Genomic DNA, 18663 nt, shown 5'->3' with positions numbered 1-18663 from the left:
AATTGTTACGTTTCTATGCAATCAGATAACACAGTGTACCAGATTTTATTCAAATTTATCTCGCAAGTGGCTTATTGATCGAACTGCTTGGGGCGAATTGTTAATTTGTTTTCACTTTTTTGGCTTCACTTGGCACTTTCATTTTCTGAAAGTGTCACCAGAGGCAAGGCTAGTTGCCCTCCTACCCCCCCCAGTGAATACACCAATGTGATCAAACCTTTATGGAAAGCCACAAGTAAAAATGCAACTTCTGTCTTGGCATTATAATAAATTCGTTTTTCACACTTGATTGGAATAAAGTCAACCAGGTGACACGACATTCCAAATTTTGCCAATTTCCAATTTTATTTCCAACGGCAAAACACAAAAAATTGAGCATTTTATAGATGTACATGTATGTCCTCACCACTGCCAGCAGCCTATTTATGTTGTCAGTGATGCCAATGTATTCAATCTGCAATACAAAAACCTTCCACTTTTTCTACGAGTATACTCACAGTGGCAGAATCCGGTACACCTGTTACTACAAGTACACTCATTGTCCGCAGTCAATTTGTTTAATAGCACACCAGTTCTGACAGTTAATAATTGAATTGCACTTGTTTGCATACCATTCTGCAGGACAACCCAAGTTGGGCATGCCTAACTGTGTCGCGTAGGTTGGCCCTGCCCAAAGCTGGCAGCTGACAGAGTTGCGACATACATGTAACAGCAAGATCCGGTTGTCAATATGTAGTTTGAGGCGTATTGCAAACAAAAATGTATTATTAACAAAAATGTTTCTGCCATGAAACCGCAGGGATGGCTTTGACAGCTGCTTTTCACATGTGCTTGACTGCTCATTCCATTATCCCAATAAAGGTATTTATTGGGGCAGCAAAAGCAATTATGAAACAACTGTTGCAGGGCGGTTTATACAGTACAGAAATAGCATGAAGGCCGTATTGATTGGGTTTTTTTGAGGGGTGGGGTTTGAATTAAATTTTTGCAGGCATTGGACAGGAAAAGCATCAGGGAAGTTACATGTCGAAACTTGCACTACCGGTGACCAAAAAGTGGGATTTAGTTATTTATTTTGTGTATATTTACTTTCTGTTTAACCAATGTTTCAAAAGCAATCGCCCGGCAATCAAGAACTTTGAGGTGCACATGGATTCACAGATAGGCGAGGATGGAAACTGGGAATGATACTGATCGACATAATTGAGGCTCATGGCCAATATATGTACATGCGTGTGCATCTCTCTGCCCTGGCTTGAGCCCCCTTCCCCCCGAATCTGCAAAAAGGAGACAGGTTGATGGGTTAGATAAGGAGGTTTGCTGTAGCACCACGCAAGGATATCTCTTATGAATAAGTGTGGTTCTCAGATGAACTGGAGGGTACATGAGGTTTATGGGTATCGTTTCATCTTTGAACCTGATGTACATGCTGCGATTATACATTCCAACTAGAATTTGTTGCATTAATGCACACATGAATCGTGGGGCCTTGATTATCCGAGGTACATTGTAAAGGGCTGAATTGAGGGGATAACGAGAAATCTATGAATCCCTTGGAGGTTGTACCAAGAGCAACAATTAAATGCTGTGACTGTTCAGGACTTTTAAAGCAAGAGCTCTCCCCAAGTTAGCCATGACAACATGAATACTGATTTTTGTTTATTTTGTACAAAGTGTTACGCCTACATGATTCAACAGAGATCTGCAATTCCACAATCTACATGCAAAAAGTAAAAAAACCTGACATCCAGGAAAACATCTGGACAAATCCCACCGCCACAGGAATGAGGTTCACCTACACTCTGCGAACAGGTGCCTGCCGGGGTAAGAGTTAATATGCAAAACTTGTGGAAGAATAAGTGTCCATGAGGTCTAATAACCACTTCGGGGCATTTTTCAACGTTGAGGATGCTGGGCCGGCATGACTATCATTTTTTCCGTTTTCAAAATCCTTCAACAATTCATCATTCCATTTGACAGTCGTTTATAGCCGCAGGGAGTAATCTTCAGGCACTACTCTAAGTTGACAGGTGACCTTCATTGACGCCCGAATATTTCAGCCAGGCCTGCAGCCTTGTAAACAGAGCCCAGATTGTGCGGTGTTATACAGCTGTCTTTTGTTCACGAACCTGGCTCAGTGCACTGCTGACCTCTTTTCAATAGGGGCCAGATTAGCATGCAGCGGTGCTGTGTGGCTCATCGCTGCGGTGGTGGAGAGCTTTTGTCCCCGGTGGTAATCCGCTTGCTCTAAATACCCCAAACCCTGGTATACGGTTTCTAAATAACGCTGGATTATCACCACTTTTGAGAGCGAAAAATGCCGGTCATGCCCAGCAGCCTGGTCTTTTGTTAGGAGTACGGTCTTTTGTTACAGGGCCCTGTTTCCTTTGTCCGAGTTCGGAGACCCCGGCCACACATATAAACCATACGGCTCCGATCCCGCAGTCCCCAGCTGGTAGTGGATAAGGCTGGCAACCAGGCTCACTTTATACTGAAGGCACAAAGCTGAGATGACGGCGTGTGCCTCATGCTGGTGCCACACCTCTATATGAACCTAGTTACGCATGCACATAGAGATGTCACATCACGCAGTTTCAGATCAAGCACAACTACGGCTAGTCAATCCATCCAGGAGTGAATTTACAACAGATCTCTCTGGCAGTTGGGGGTTCAGTAGTTCAGAATTTGTACACAACTTTCTTCACTCGTTGCCTTTACGTCTACTCCCACTTTTGTTTGGCTTCTGTAAATACTTGCTGAACTTTAGTCCTCTGAGTTTTGCCCTCTCAAGGTTGGCACAATTAACAAGTACAAGGTAAGTGCACGTGGTAGCTCACTGTGTAAATTGTTGCCTAATGCAGTGCAGAGGGGGCTTCTTGTAGAAAGAGCAAGGTGTCCCAACGTTCACTTCTCGAAACCACTATCTGTTCATCAACTTGTTTCCATGACGGAAGTCTCGTCCTTGACATGAACGGACGGGAAGAACAGTAATCCGGAGAAGGCCTCTTGTAATGCCCTCAGACATGCCAGGTTGTGGCCGTAGCCGCCTGCTTCGCCCTGTGGAGAGGCCGGCCGTACGTGCCTGTTGTACCTGCCAATAAAATGAGTGAGTTGAGAGGAGGAATGAGTGTGGATCAAACTCCTCTTCAGGCAACAGCAGTAACTGAAGCTACTCTGCTGTAATGCTGTGCACATCAGAGTGGATTGAAGAGCCCAAACCGACCCGAAGCGTTACACAGATGAAAACCCGAATCCAGCCCCAAAACCAATCTAAGCTCCGATCCAACCCAAGCCAACAAAATTAAGATAAACCTGACCTTAAAACACCACCAACCGAAGTAAAAAAAAGATTATCTGGGTCTAGCACATCGCCCCATTATTTGTCCGCCTTTTGTGCCTCAATGTGTCCGCGTTGCATGAATTCTTTTGGAAAGAATATCATGTGAACTCTGAATTGTTGGAAAGCATCTCTTTACTGGCCCAGTTGCTGTGTAGACGTTGGTACAGTAGCAGGAAAAAAATCATGCATCTTGGTCACGCTGGACAACGGATGCACTACAGTAACAATGTACTACAAGAATTCCAGGTTGTTTTTCTTTGTTTTTTGGTTATTTCAGTTTATTTGGGGTTTTCAGCAAGGTGATGTAACCAAACTGACCTGACGTAAAAATTGTAAATGCAAAACTAAAACCGATCCAATGGAAAAAGTGGAAAAAATAGACCCAACCCAAAGTCGGATTCAGATCAGATTGGTTTCTCGGGACTTTTGAAGTCCTGTACAGTGTGAACCTGTACACAGACAAACTATGCCTGAACAGATATTGGCTTGATGGACCTGTGTCTTACAAACCTCTGTGAGTCTATCTCCTCTGGGGTGGGTGCACTGGGGCCGTATGTCTCATAGTGCTCCTCTTCATAGGCGTACAATACCTCCTCCTGCTTAGGTACGGGCAAGAAGGTATCTTGGTAACCAAGACCCTGTAGGAACAGACAAGATGAGAAAAACAAAAGAAAACATGTAAAGGCTGTAAAAAGTCCCAGCCATGGGCACTTGTGCCCTATTTGCTGACAATTCTCAGACTATAATGGGTTTCTAAGGCAAACCCTGGCTCATGAAGCCCATGTTGTGGTAAGGTCCGTCACAAGATCTTTCACAAATCCCTTCACAAGTCCAGTCCTGTGTCTTTACACAGGACCGGTCTAAGTTGCTACTTAGGGTGAATAATGACAAAGGAGTCCTTCAGTCACAGTTCACTTGAATGGCTTGTGACCCGGCTGAAGGCTGGATGACATGTGATTGACGTGCAGGGACCTGCTGGGACATGTGATAGTCTCGACTGCAACAAGGGCGGCATTTCACACTGTTCGCAGTGGTGTTACCAAGTAGAACGAAAGATGAGTGGTAACTGAAAGAAGTGATGGGAAGGGATATACAGTCAAATCTCATTAACTCTAACCCTCCTCCATCCTCCAAAATCCTTCAGGCGGTTTTGGAGGATTGAGGGTGAATGGCAAAACTGCATGACTGATTGCTAAGGATGCCATGAGTGAAGGTCGTAGGCTAGACTTTGTGTTGTTCTCGCCCATTCGTGCATAAATTCAGCCCGGATATTTCTTTTGAATGAACCACACTGCTCAAGAATGCCATTCCCACTGCCTCAACATAATGACAGGAATTGCCGGAGGATTTTGAAGGATTAGCCAAACCACCAAGTAACATTTTCAAGAAATTTTGGAAGATTTCGGAGGATTGAGAGAGAATCCAATATTGTCATCCCCCCCATTGAAGGATTGCAAAAAGGGCTTAGGGAGTTAGGAATAATAGGAATGCTGTTAATAAAACATTCTGCTTCTAACAGGGACATTTTTTAAGTTTAAATTCTTTTCATTTCTGATAAAACAAAAATTCTGTTATCTGCCAAGTCTGAAGGACTTCTTGTTAACCCCTTCGCACCGGGACGCGGATAGAGCCGCCGTAAAAATTGAGATCCTCAGCCCGCTTTTCAGCTATTATTCTCGGCCCAGGCTCGACTGAACACGGTGAAAGAAGGCAGACCCTGGCTCTTGTATATATGGTGATTGGCCTTTGTGTGTAGCCCAGAAATGAAAAGACCGAATTTGCATCATAATCACCAGCTTCACAATGGTCCCCACTTTGAAGAGAGGCAACGGGAATGTGGAAGCTTGAGTAGAGCCGCATGCCACCAAACAATCAGCCTTTTCACCGTGTAATTCAAAACGTGTAGAGCACACAGGGCCACAAACAGAGAATCTGCGGTTTGGCAGGTGGCCTTCGTGGCCAAGCCAGGCTGGAATTCTTGGAGTTGGCTTTCGGGAAGAAATTCCCGTTGTCAAGGGGTTAATGAGGTTTGACTGTATCACATAATATTGTGTACTTGCACACAAGGCAGAGACCGGTCGGCCAGTACATCATTTTCCATGAATGACTTCCCACACAAGCAATGGCACCCAACATAACGAATTGAAGGCACGATGAGGGTGGCATTATCAATCATCCTAGCCTGTCTTTGCTATCATAACTAACAAACTCCTGTCGACTGGCCCGAATGCGGGCTCAGCGTGATACCTCTGAGAAGTCGCTCAGGTTTCTCAACATAGCGATTTATCACCCTGCCGCTCTCACTGTCAACAGCCCCTTTGTGCATCTATTATTCTTATCACTGCATGCATGGACGTCCTTTACTTCGTGACTGTGTAACAGCTACAGGCCTTAACAAGTGCATGATTACAACTACTAGCACAGGAAGAAGTGTTTTCAGTGAAGGAGGGGGCCGCAGAGCACTAACGCATGACGTCATTTGAACTGGGAAGTGTAAAGCAAATGAATAGATTATGTGTATATGTTGGTCCATGCGCTGGCTTTCGTGGTAATGTATTTTACATATATAATTGTGTGCGGGACGTATTTACTTTGGTACTCTTTAGGAGGGTCGGGGTAGCTCAGGTGCACTTTTCTGTTTTTACTGCTCAAACTACTGTGCACGCGATGCCAACGTTACAGTGCGGGATTACGTTCACATGCCATGTACTCCCCACACATGTACATTTGAACATCAAAGACCTTGACTTTACCTTCACCACTTGCCTCCAGGGCTCCCGGTACCGGGTACCTTGGGTTTGTATGCATAGCCGGGGTGACTGAAATCGGACAAAGGAGCTGGGCCTTGTAACAAAAGGCCGTACTGCTGGGAATTTACATCATTTTTCAGTTGGCATTAGCGGAGGGAATCTGTCATTGTTTTGTAACAGTGTACCCCTGTTTGCAGCATTCAGTGCCCATGGATTATCAGCGGAGACAAAAGTGCTCCCGCACTCCAGTGATGAGCGATACGATACCGCTGCACACTAACCTGGTCGCATTTGTAAAGATACCACTGCTATTCAGCAATGCACTGGGCCAATATTGGGAACAAAGGAAATTACGCAACACCTCACAGTTCTTTGGGTGGGAGGCCTGGCCGCAATATCCAGGCATTAATGGAGGTTGCTTGTCAAATTAGAGTAGCCACCAGACAGTCATTCGTGTGGGTGTAAACATCCAGTAAATGAACTTACGAATTTTTGAAGAATTTTGAAATCAGAAAATCTTGAAAATTGCCCGGGAATTCGTCCTACATATGCAAATTCCACCCAGCGGGCAGAGGTTAATGTATGGGGAGTGGCATATCTGCCCAGTCAAGTGTTCTGGTTAGTAGCTGAGCACTTTGGGTGATATTACTAACCACTCTGATGCCAGCGGAGGTGGTCATTTTCTTGGGTAGTTTGAAGACTGGCGCTTCCTGTTTCTCCACGCTCACGGTGTGGCTTGCTATCACATGATCCGCCGGCATATCCGAGTATATCTGTTTAGATAATAGGGGGATCACAATGCAAAGTGAACTCCAACGGTAATTATTATTTTCTGCACGCACTTGGTGGTTACATCAAACTTTCAAGACGTAAATAATTAATGTATAATTTAAGGTGTAAATCTGTGACTTTTTAGATGCTTGTCTCGAGGGATGCATCGCTTGTTTTTTTTATTTCAGAGATGTTTTACACCGTTCCGGGGATTCAATTTTCCAGATAGCTCTTTTTTTCATGGAGGCACATATACTGGTATTTCATAATAGGTTCCAGAATGCTTGTGCCCATAGCTACATCTGAAAAAATCCCAATCTTAATTTTTTATCAGGACCACCGAAGTATGCATTTTGAACAACAAATCTATCAGAGAAGATCAGATGCAAAATCAGTTGCAATGATTACCGCTAAAGAACACTTAACAAAATCAAATCCCATGCCATCTATAATGCCTTCATCTGAATTAATCTCTTAAGACCGCAGCCCAACTACAAGGTGGTTATCAAAACTTCTTTGAACAAAACAAGTTCCACTCCAATATGCCACCTTGTTACTAGAATTCCTAAATTCTGCTCACAAACATTCCTGCCGATTTGCCGTTAGAAACTGAAATGCCAAGTGTTATTCTGGTGATTCTATCTTCATAACAAATCATTCAAAACTCCTCTATGCGAAGTTAATCCCACTAAGGCAAAAAAAAGTCTCGGGTTTCTGGTCAGGGGCTAGTTCTAAAAGTGATGGGGCAACACAGTTTTTTCTTTTTTTTGCCTAAACTTTTTTCTTCTAGGGATGGTGTACATGTATAGCATGTGCACACACGTACATATCACCACTACCAACGCTGAAATAGACTGGCCCCTAACTATTTGCTGTTTAAAAGCATTCTCAGCTTGTAGATGTACAAAGGAAATAAGACCACCTCGTTTATCTGGTTTCCAGATGTAAATGTACAATGCAGAAATGACATCATCTGAAAAAGAGTGCCCGACTAAAATGTATGAGGGCATAGATGGACTCCTTTACTCTACGTATTACTCAACTGTATCCCATCTGAAACATGACAAAATTACAAGGTATCAGGATTCCAGTCGATCAAGCAAGTTTGGCAGCCTTTGGACATCTTATTATACCAACGCGCAGGCCTACGGTGACACTCACGATGACAAGAAACCAGAGACCTTCCTTTGGGCCTAACCTCCCCCCCACTGACCAGTTCATCGATGAGAGCTTCCTTATCACGCTTCTTCTGGTTCTTTGTCTGGCGTTCCAGGAACTGCAGCTGTTGTCTCTTCTCTTCCTGCTCTTCTCTCTCCTCCTGGATAAGCGCCTCAAGGTACACCTGATCACTGCTCTATTGATTTCAAAGAAAACAAAACACCAGCCAAATTTGATTTCTCCATTTCATACACTGTTATTTTTATCCCTGACTGTCCTAAATTGGCTTAAATCAAATACTTCATTTTGCTGTGTCTTGATGTACTCAGCCTGTCATTTCCACTTCAAAATGGAGCTTAATATCTAGATATTTTACATTAAGCACAAACTTGTGTTACAGGTTTTCCTGCACACTGTGTGGTATTGGAGGATTTAGTATGCTCCATATGGGCAAAATTCCAGGTAGTTAAAGACTGAGTACCAGGGGAGGGGGGTACTAACAATATGGCTTCAAATCGAAATGGGTCGCTGAGTACCAGCCATCTACATGTACATCATGACTGAGGTGTTCATCTGGCAAAAAGGATCTTGAGGTGTAACATGTACTACCTGGCATATGCTATGAGTAAAAGAGTTGATGATGAGGGGTCTGGTTGGATCAGAATGCATGAGAAAGTATTAATCGGTGTAATAGGCATGCAAGTGATTTTGTAACGTTTGGAACCCCATGCTAGTTACAGAGAGGGCCTTCTCGATAAAACACTTTTCGAAGAGGCACCACAACTTTCAAAATAATTTTCACCTTAATTGAATAACTTTAACCACCAACATGTAAGCCCTTTTGGCTAAGATACACTCTCAGTCCATCAAAGTCCTCCAACAGCCCCGTGGGAAGACTTGGATACAGCCTCAATCCTCCACAATCCTGAGAAGATTTCTAGAATATGTTCCGTGGAGGGGAGACCAATGCCTCAATCCTTTAAAATCCTCTGGTAATTCCTCTCACTATGGTGAGCCAGTGTAAATGGTATCCTGGAGCAGTATGGATGATTTCATGTATAATCTACACATGAATTTAGGCACGGTCTTACCCAAGACCTTGAGATAATTTGTCCTTCGCAATCGGCAACAGAATTTCCCCATACGGCCTAAATTCTTCAAAATCCTCCAAAAGCTGCACGGAGGATTTTGGAGATTGAGGATGGCTAGAGTTAAGATGGGATGTCCACACTGTACATAAGAACCCTGTGATAGAGAGGCCAAGGTGGCAATCAAGGGCTGAAGGAGCTGTGCGCCAGCTACGTGTCTGCAAATACAGTTGGCCAAGTTGTTTACGTATACTCCGAGACAGGCGCTGCTCCAACAAGAAAGTTGCATCATTTAAAGAAAGATCATCGTCTGGTTAAACAAGTTCCATGTTCATGCACACAGCCCATGCAGGGATTTCTGATTTTCCCGGCATTCACGTTGCCAGCACCTTACCTGCTTGGATCTGTTCCTGGTGATTCTGTCTCTGTTCTGCTTTCGGTACAGCTCAACCTTTTTCTTGGTTGCTTCAACATCGATTCCATTCGTGAGATTGAATACTGAAAAAACAAAGACGCGGATGAAAAATCGAATCAGTTTACTGATTACTGAACGTGGCTAGGCATTATGGGTAATTGGCATATGATGTGTACTATGTCCATATGCCTCAATGACATTAAAAAGTGGTAAGAAGCAATGCCTTCAATTATCTCCTAATCATTCCTAAATTGAAAGAGATGAAATTTTGAATGTATGAAATTTAAATGAACTTTAAAGTTAACTTACTCTGAGACACACACAATTTGTTTTAACAAAATTTGTAATTTTTTTCATCCTTTTCAAGAAACCCAGTGAATTGCAGAATTCAAGAAAGGCTTGCAAACTGAGAAGAACACGCTAACCCTCAAGAAGGGTTTTCAAATGAAATCATCAAGAATGTGTGAACTCCAATGTCCAAACACAAAATTCAGTGTTGAGAAATCATATAGTTTTCTACATCATCTCTGAAACGTGAGGCTCTGATTTGAAACTATGCTACAATAGTCCACCCAGAAATCCTGGCATCAATTCAAAACATCGACTTACTGATAGTTTCCACTTCCTCGAGGTAGTCATTGTATTCCCGTAAGGTTGGGAAGTCATCCTCCTGCTGATTAAAACTGAACAAGACACGCACGGAGAGACAAAAGCATTACAAAAGACAGGGCACCTGAAGCTGCAGTTTTCAACCAGTGTTAAGATTCACTTAGAACAAGAGCTGACACATTTCAGTTGAAAGTCACAGGTAGTCGAGGGCAAACTGGTAACAGCAGGTTTTGTCCTTTTCCGTGTGTTACTCAAATCACAGAATTAAACGCAAAGTGGAAGAATCCTCTTTATGTTCTGTTGAACACTGTAGCGGATTGACTCAATTCTCCGGGTACAACCAGATCCAACAAAATGAGTCTTTAGGCCACTGTTCAGCCAGTTTTAGTTTGGACTAGTTTGGACTAGAGGGAGCCAGCTGAGCTCTTTTTTTTTGTATCACTAACTTTTGCACCATATGAAAAGATGTACGTTCAGCCTTTTGCAAGTTAAATTTGAACAAAATCTGGTACACTGACTTCTTTAAATTCATGTGAACATAAAAATTTGAATTCCCCATACTAAAAACCCTTTTGCTACACCTCATGATTTGGGGCAAGCTTCTGCATAGCTACATGTATATAAGAGACACCTAGCAACAATACACTGTTCACAATGGACAAGAAGGGCACAAAGGGCCCCAGTCCATTCCAGAGATGGTGGTCGCTATGCAAAAGCTCCCCCCCCAACTCACAAGGTATAGCAACAGTGTCTTTAGTCTGGGGAATTCAAATTGTTATGTTTATGTGCAATTAGATAACTCAGTGTACCAGACTTTATTCAAATAATTTAACCTGCATAATGCTTACAGTTAAAGGTCCCAACTGATTTACATTGTGAAAGATTTGTTTCAAGGTCTTTGTCTCAAAAAAAGGCTCCGGCCATTTGTGACCCATATGGTAAGGTTGGGCCACATATTCTCCCTATGATAAATAGACCATGTTGACTGTTCATCCCTGTACAGAGCTACTTTTAGAACTGCACTATGGCCATGTGCGATATGGGCTTCCAGAGCTATGGCCACGTCTATTGTCAGTGTGTTGCCATATCTTTCCAATGGAACGAAGACTTAGAGCTATACGTAGCTCTAGACAACAGATGCAGATGCAGCACTAGTTTCCTTCATTCATCGTTATCCTTCATTCCCTCTCTCCCCACCCATCAACAAACCAACTTACTACGTAGGCCTCCAGTCCAATCCAGTCAGGAGATTTTTCCTCGTGGAATTCAGAGCACAGGCTCTTTATGCAGATTTTTAAGCATTTCTCCATCCCTGACCCAATTCATGAACACAGTCAGTGGGTTTAGCTTTCGAGTATCTCATTATTTTCCCAATTGGATCATTAACCGCGACAGGCCACAGCACCTATGTACATGTACATGGGTGCTGGACTTGATCTTTAAGAATTTAACCAAGAATATTTACATGTACATTATGTACGACTCACTCCTTCAGTATTCGCTTGCGTATATCAACCTCCTTCTCCACATAGGCATCTTCAAACTCTTGCACTCGGAACTGGTTCTTGCGAAGCGGTGTGTTGCAGGACGGACATGCCCCTGACCCCCTCACAAATAAGATCTCCACACAGTTCTCACATCTGGTAGGGAGACCAGGGAAATGGGGAAACGAAGTTGCCTCACAGAAAAAAAAACAGTACTTAGTCTGAGAAGAGCAGGCCTAGAGCAGGCCAATTTTCCAGAGCTGCTTAAAGCACAAAATTTGTTTAAGTTCCCAAAAAAACTTTGCTTCAAAAATCAGGTTACCAGCTGCCAAAACTCCACATGACGTATTGGTTTTGGAATGGTAGCTGTCTTTTGGTTTGAGCTGGTATAAACGTTTGTTTTTGAAGCAAGGTTTTTTCACGCTTAAACAAATTTTGTGCTTTAAGCAGCTCTGTGAAAGTGGCCCTGTAGGTCATTACTGCTCAACTGACCTCTAACACAAGGTTTACCCATTCTTACATCAAGGAGTGAAAAAAGGTGGAATGTATCATGTGCATGCTTACAAGAGGACTAGCTGAATCAGTTACAGGGAAAGTAAAACTGGAAATTTACAAATGCTGACTGGTAGGATTTCAGAAACTTTCAGGGCACTGCCTACATGTACCTTCATACATGTACAAGAACTAGTGCAAGGCCTCCACTCTAGCCAACATGCAGTATATAGTAAAGCCATCTAAGATTCACACGGACTACTCTCACAATAGTTGGTCAACTATGCTGGCAATTTGATGCTTTCATCTCGGTATCATACATGTAAATCTGTGTCTTTTGGACAATTCAAAAAGGTAACAAGGTAAAAGAAATCAAAGAATTTCCAATAAGGCATTCGCATATTTGGTAAAACTCAACTGAGGCTACCATAAATCCCCATTCACTGGGACTGTAATCAAGTAATCACAATAACTAGTCCATCGAATATTGAACTTCATGTCACAAGCTATTGCAATGAACAGTAGTCATGTGTGAACAGATATGATTTGACTGATGCAAGCCACATGAGTAACTAATGGCAAATCAGGACACAGAGTGTGTGGGTGAGGTGTCATCTACAAAACAAAAATTTTCCCAGGCTAAATTGCAATTGATATCAGCAGGAATCTCCAGACACTTACAATGTATGGCCACAGACATTGACTAGCAGCTTGAGAGCGGGATTCCTGAATTTGGTTGATTTGCAGCGTGGACAAGCTTGTTCATCCATCAAGTCCATAGCTGGCTCTGAAATTGCGCAGCTATCCAAGGTTCCTACCAGGGCCTATAGGTGGTAACATAGAGCAGATAGTAACAAAAATGGGGCAGTGGGGTTGGCTTCATCTCAAAATACAGCCACTAACAAGTCTTAAGTTACAGTAACTCTGCTAAGTGGAGAATTAGTATTCCTCTTTTTTAAATTTTGGGCGGGATCGGTCATACTAACGCTCCACAGCATTACATACATGTATACAATCGAAAATCTGTGGAAAGAGCTTAAAAGGCTCGAGTTGCAGCAAGAAGACCTTCCAACCTCATGGACTTGGAGACCTTCGCAAAAGAGGAGTGGGCGAAAAATTCCTATTGAGGTCTGCAGGAAGTTGATCAGCAACTATCAGAACCGTTTGGAGGCTGTTATTGCAAACAAAGGCTATGCCACTGGTTATTAGTCATGGGGTATATGGCATGCATAAAAACCAAAAATGTTGATTATGTAACCTTTAGGTCGACAACAAAGAAGCCGACATTGCTCCATTGCTTTGTATTCTACCATAAATAAAATGGAATAAAACCAAAGTGTTCTCAGTCCTCCATTTCATACCCTAAATTAATAAAATATCGATTTCCACATAGGGTATGAAACATTTTGGGCTTAACTGTATTTCTGATAACAGAAATCACATACAATGTTTGAAAAATTCCATGACTTTTCCAGGCCTGGAAAATGAAAACAAATTTCCATGGTTATTTGATGACTTTTCCAGGCCGCGGGAACCCTGCACATACTAGAGTTAAGTGACAATGGTTCTCAAAAATTCCGCAGGTTCAACAAAAATACCTTTTTCACCACCTACTGGCTTTCTTAAATGCCGAAGGCAAACTTTTGGGGTACCTTCAGTGGTATTCCGACTTCACAATGTGTCAAAATCTGACCGTTTTTTCTTGACACAGGCTCGACACTTAAACTTTTGACACCTGCTCCATTCAAATACATGGGTCGAGATGTTGCTACCGCAATGTAACTTTTCAGGGGGTGATTTTGTTTTGTGGGAATAAAAATGTAATTGGTTAACCCACAAAAATTGAAAAGAAATTGAAAGATAAGGGACCAGAGAATAATTTCATTTTGTTTCAGAAATCTCAGGGATGTTGGTATGCATGTTATTGGACCCCCAACAATGCTGGTTTTCAATGGGGATTGAATTAGTGGACTGTACCCTTGGGAGTGCTACCAACGACTGTTTCCTGGTCAGTACATCTTGTGCCCTGATTACATATGGGCCACTCCTGCGATTTCGTTAGAGGACCACGTTCCTCCATAGAGTTATTGCGGCAGCAAAATCTAGGCACATGTATTTGAATGGGAGGAGGTGACTAAAAGTTTAAGTGTCATGTGTGCGTCAAGCAAAATCGGTCGGATTTTGACAGATTTTGAAGTTGGAAATATCACAAAAGCCCCAAAAGTATTCCTTTGGCATTTAAGAAAGCCAGTAGGTGGTGAAAAAGGTATTTTTGGTGACTCTTTGGAATTTTTGAGAACCGTTGTCACTTTACTATATGTACATGTAATGTCGTGGAGCGTTAGTACACCTTTGACCGATCCCGTATGAAATTCGAAAAAGAGGAATACTAACACTCCACTTAGTAAAGCTAACGGATGCCAGTAACTATTCCTACAGAGACTAAATGTAAATATCATGTCCACAAAAGTTCAATAAACCTTTTCGACGTTTGCAATGCATTATGGGTGTGGATCATGACAAACAAGCAATGCATTTTATGCACAACCCTATGGGGGAAGAATTTTCTGTTAAATATTTTTTATGTATCTGCTCATCAACTCACAGATGCATGCGTATTATCAGATTATACAAGAAACATTTTCAAATACGTTTTCAAACATTTGTAAGAACAAATCACCCTTAATTGCCTTTTTTTAAGGGCACCAGTCACTCTAGCTCTATACATGTACTAGGCTGAAAATGAACGTGACTGGTCAAAGCAAGATGAATGTGCTGCAAGTCGTAATTTTGATTGGAAAATACTAGAACATTAATATTCATGAATTGGCATTGAGTGTAGTGCCTACATATACATGTAAGCATACATGTACATGTACAACAGTACATGAACTTGTACACCGGTACAACTACAAGTCAGTACAACCATGGAGGTGTGTTTTATTCCTCCATGGCACAACAACCAGCATAACCAGGCAACTACTCCATGTAGTCCTGCCCAAATTTGTATTGTAATGTATGTCAACTTACAAAATTCCAGTGACACACAAGTTATGCAACAGGACGAAATGCGACAGGATCAGGAAACTGAGGACAGCCACTTTACAGAGTATATCATGTGCAAATTCGTTTCAAACTTTCAAGTCCACATGACATGCCTTTGATATTGAAATTTTTCATGGACTATTATTCTAAAGAGCGCCCTCAATTGACAACTTTGAGAACATGTTTACCAGCCGTGCGAAGTACATGTACATATGTACATGTACAATCGTCGCGTCGCTCATACAACTTTAATCGCGTGGACTTTCTTTTCTTCGGGCATCGGCTCACAAAAAATGCAATTTCTTCCAAATTCACTCACCTATTTCAGCCAAATTTGTATCGAATCTAGCTTGGCCGAAGTCTTATGTGTAGTGACTAGTATGCTTGGCCAGTGGTCACCTAGTGGTCAGTCGTGGTCATTTTCTTCAAAATTACAAAATGCTTCTTCGACAACCTCGGCCCAATTATTGTCAAGCTTGATCCGTCAGTGGCATTTGGACCAAACTTCATAAACGTTGTTCAAAGAATTTGGCCAGTGCACTGGCCAAATTCTGTGAACCACTGCAGTGGTCACTTAGTGGTCACCTAGTGATCACTAGTGGTCATTTTCTTCGAAATGAAAAATTCCTCCTTCTACAATCTTGATCCAATTATTGTCAAACTTGATGAATGATATCTGGACCTTCAGTATGTTCATAGAATTTGGCAGGGCTCACTTGGTGATCAGCAGTGGTCATTTCCTTCGAAATAACAAATTGATTCCCCCCCTACAGCTTTTGTCAAACTACTGTCAAAATTGATCATTTACAGCTTTGGAACAAGCCTCAGATTGGATGTTCACAGAATTTGGCCAAGGCTGGTCACAAAAAAAATGAGCATTATTGCAAGGATCGGATATATATCGATATCTTGTACTTTCCTTTGCCATCTTCAGCCACATCTGGGCATAATCTTCCTTAACACGATTCCTGACCTAAGGTGACAAGCGTACAGGGTCAAGCCTGAGGATCACCTCGCTAATGCTCACTAGTGGCCATTTTCGATAAAAATACAAAATTACTTTTCTCACCCCAATCAATGATGACTCAATCAATCTCAAAAAGGCGGTTACGTCAAGTTGCAGGAAACACCATGTGGGTGATTAACAGAATTTGGCCGATGGTCACCTAATGGTCAGTGGAGATCATTTTTTTTTTCAAAACCTTCCATTGGTTGTCCAAATGTAAAACTTAATCGTTTTCATAAATTCATCTCTGCAGCAAGCGTTATGTACGGTTCACACAGAATTCGGCCAGTGGTCACATGGTTGTCCGTTGAGGTCACTCAACTTAGATCAAACATATTAATGTAGGCCTAAGTAAATTATGTAGCCCTACAGGTACAGTTACATTTTGTACTGTGCACTCAGCAACGCACACTACGCTAATTGGCACTGGCACACGTGCGTTGCCCATGTTCTGGTACATGAGCATGTACATGTACATGTACGGTACGTGTACATGTACGGTATGTGTACATGTACATTACATGTACTGTACATGTACAACTAGCAATAGACCGATTCGCTGACGTTATTACTGCGGTGTCCGTGACACGGTGCAGTGACAAAAATTGAATGTGGTCCGTACCTCTGAGAGACTTCGGTGCAAAGCCCGTTTCCCGAACCAGACGATACACGATTTGCATAGGCAGGAGCCCGATGAGCCTCGTTTCCATATCGACGCAGAGAGCAACGCAATCAAGACGCAAACTGCAACGCGGACATATGGAAACATGTCAGACGGAAGTATCGCCGATAACCCAGACCAACCCCAGACGGATCGGCAAAGTTGAGCCTGAGTCCCGGTTCAACTTCGCCGACTGTCTGCGTTGAGTCGCCGTAAGTGCTCAGGGTTTCATAAGGTCAGCAAAAAACATCACGACTTATTAACCTACATGATAACCATCTCCTATTGGACACGGTCAGAAGACAACTTCAGCACGGCATTCTGATGAACTCCACATTCTATCCAGAACACAGGAGAAAGGTTCTCTTCAACTGATATTTGAAATACATTTATATAGACCTTCGACTTTAGAATACTGCACACCCCAATATTATTTCAAATTTGCCACGTGCAGGTGGTAATTGCAATTCGTCGACCTTTTTTACTTCCCACCGTTGGTTGTGGAAAATGCCCTGTCTGGTCCAACCTCTTGCTGGCAAACTTACACTGTCAAAACTGCAACCCCTTGCTCACCAAAAAAATCCGGATTGCTCCGAAGTTGTGCATATATGCATCATTCATGTTTCATGCCTCATGAATATGTGATTACCCTCGCCACGCCACCTCCGCGCGCATACGGACCGCAACGTCTGTCCAGCTAGCTAGCTACTTTCACCTTGTGTCCTTCATCCATGCTTAAACGCAAGATTTGGACAAACCATGTCATTTCCGCTAGTTGGCCCCTATGACATAAAGACCTCAGCAGCCATCAGTGTATGCACAAAAATCTCTGCTCTTACATTCCTTAGCACATTTTAAGCCGGACTTGCCAGTAATCACCAAGTGTGCACCTTCAACATTTCCAAAAGCTTCAGGAAGCACAGATATATAAAAAAAGAACAAAGATACCGGGTATAAAGAGAAGTAAATAATTTGTGTCTTGTGTCCTGTATTTGTTTTTAGTTCTATTAAAAAATAAGAGAAAAATAGTATTTGTATAGAATGGTTACATATTCATACAACCAGATATTGAAATGACATGTACGCTAATAATAATTAAAAACTAGAAATATTAAGTGTTGGTTTTATTGTAAAACTGTTTTTGTTTTGTCCGTAAAATGAAAGACCAAATGCAACTTCGGCGAGATGGTCGAGAGGATAAGCTCGTGGTTTTCAGATCGTTAGACAGTGGGTTCGAATCCCAGCGGTGTCTTTTTATTTTCCGTCGTTTGCTGTCAGTCAGTAGTTATAAGAGACTCTAATTCACCCCTGCCAAATACCAACAGTACCTTAGCCCACGGGGTAAGCTCTTCTGCTGGGACTGTCCGCGAAGTCCAGGTGAGCGCCTTAGTACAGGTTCGAGACGTATGGCCGACTCGGCGGCCAGGGCTTAGGGGCTTGTCTCGTTTCCTCCCTTGCATGGTCGCTCGAACCCTTTTTGGGGTTAAATGGATGGGCAGGGAGGAAGTGCGGTGGGCCGGGACCCCGAGACCCAGAAGAGTCCTATATGGAAGCCGGTAACTGCGATTCCTTGCGAATTTCAGGAGTCCGTGCGCCTGAATGCTTGGTCAACACCGCATAACTTTTGGATTTTTTTCCCACACGACATTTTTTTTTTTTTTATTTTGCTAGGCGTGAAATCCAGAAGGCATTTTCTAGGTATGATTACAGTGAGTATTGATGAGGATTTATTTTTATGTGTAATCTTATTCCCTACATGTTCATCGACAATAAAACCGATCTCAACCGTGTTCGGGTCCATTTCTTCTATCATGAGTGTTCTGATCTCAAAATCCAAAGCAATG

General features: G+C 42.5%; 1 protein-coding gene across 1 annotated transcript; it reads right to left on the bottom strand.

Annotated features, from left to right (window-relative positions):
- Positions 1–319: 319 nt before the first annotated feature.
- Positions 320–15293, bottom strand: mnat1 (MNAT1 component of CDK activating kinase). Its single transcript, XM_022252096.2, has 9 exons — positions 15138–15293; positions 12789–12931; positions 11619–11771; positions 10132–10205; positions 9502–9605; positions 8075–8215; positions 6744–6863; positions 3851–3978; positions 320–3091 (listed from the first exon to the last, which is right to left on the bottom strand). The coding sequence occupies exons 2-9, from the start codon at positions 12884–12886 to the stop codon at positions 2932–2934; spliced, it is 978 nt and encodes a 325-aa protein (XP_022107788.1). The 5' UTR covers positions 12887–12931; positions 15138–15293; the 3' UTR covers positions 320–2931.
- Positions 15294–18663: the final 3370 nt, after the last annotated feature.

The sequence above is a fragment of the Acanthaster planci genome, linkage group LG01 (genome assembly GCF_054643075.1).
Source record: "Acanthaster planci isolate LZ-2023a linkage group LG01, COTS_SCS, whole genome shotgun sequence".
Lineage (NCBI taxonomy): Eukaryota > Metazoa > Echinodermata > Asteroidea > Valvatida > Acanthasteridae > Acanthaster > Acanthaster planci.
The sequence above is the reverse complement of the archived record's forward strand: the minus strand, read 5'-3'. Positions and strand labels throughout refer to the sequence as shown.

What these genes read in the sequence shown, in the direction of transcription:
- mnat1 (XM_022252096.2), bottom strand. Translation starts at nt 12,886, where the DNA reads ATGGACTTGATGGATGAACAAGCTTGTCCACGCTGCAAATCAACCAAA. An exon ending in CGAGGAAGTGGAAACTATCA is followed by an intron (nt 9,606 to 10,131) that starts GTAAGTCGATGT and finishes TTGTTTTTTCAG; the next exon opens with TATTCAATCTCACGAATGGA. An exon ending in CCTCCGCTGGCATCAGAGTG is followed by an intron (nt 3,979 to 6,743) that starts GTTAGTAATATC and finishes CTGTTCCTACAG; the next exon opens with GGTCTTGGTTACCAAGATAC.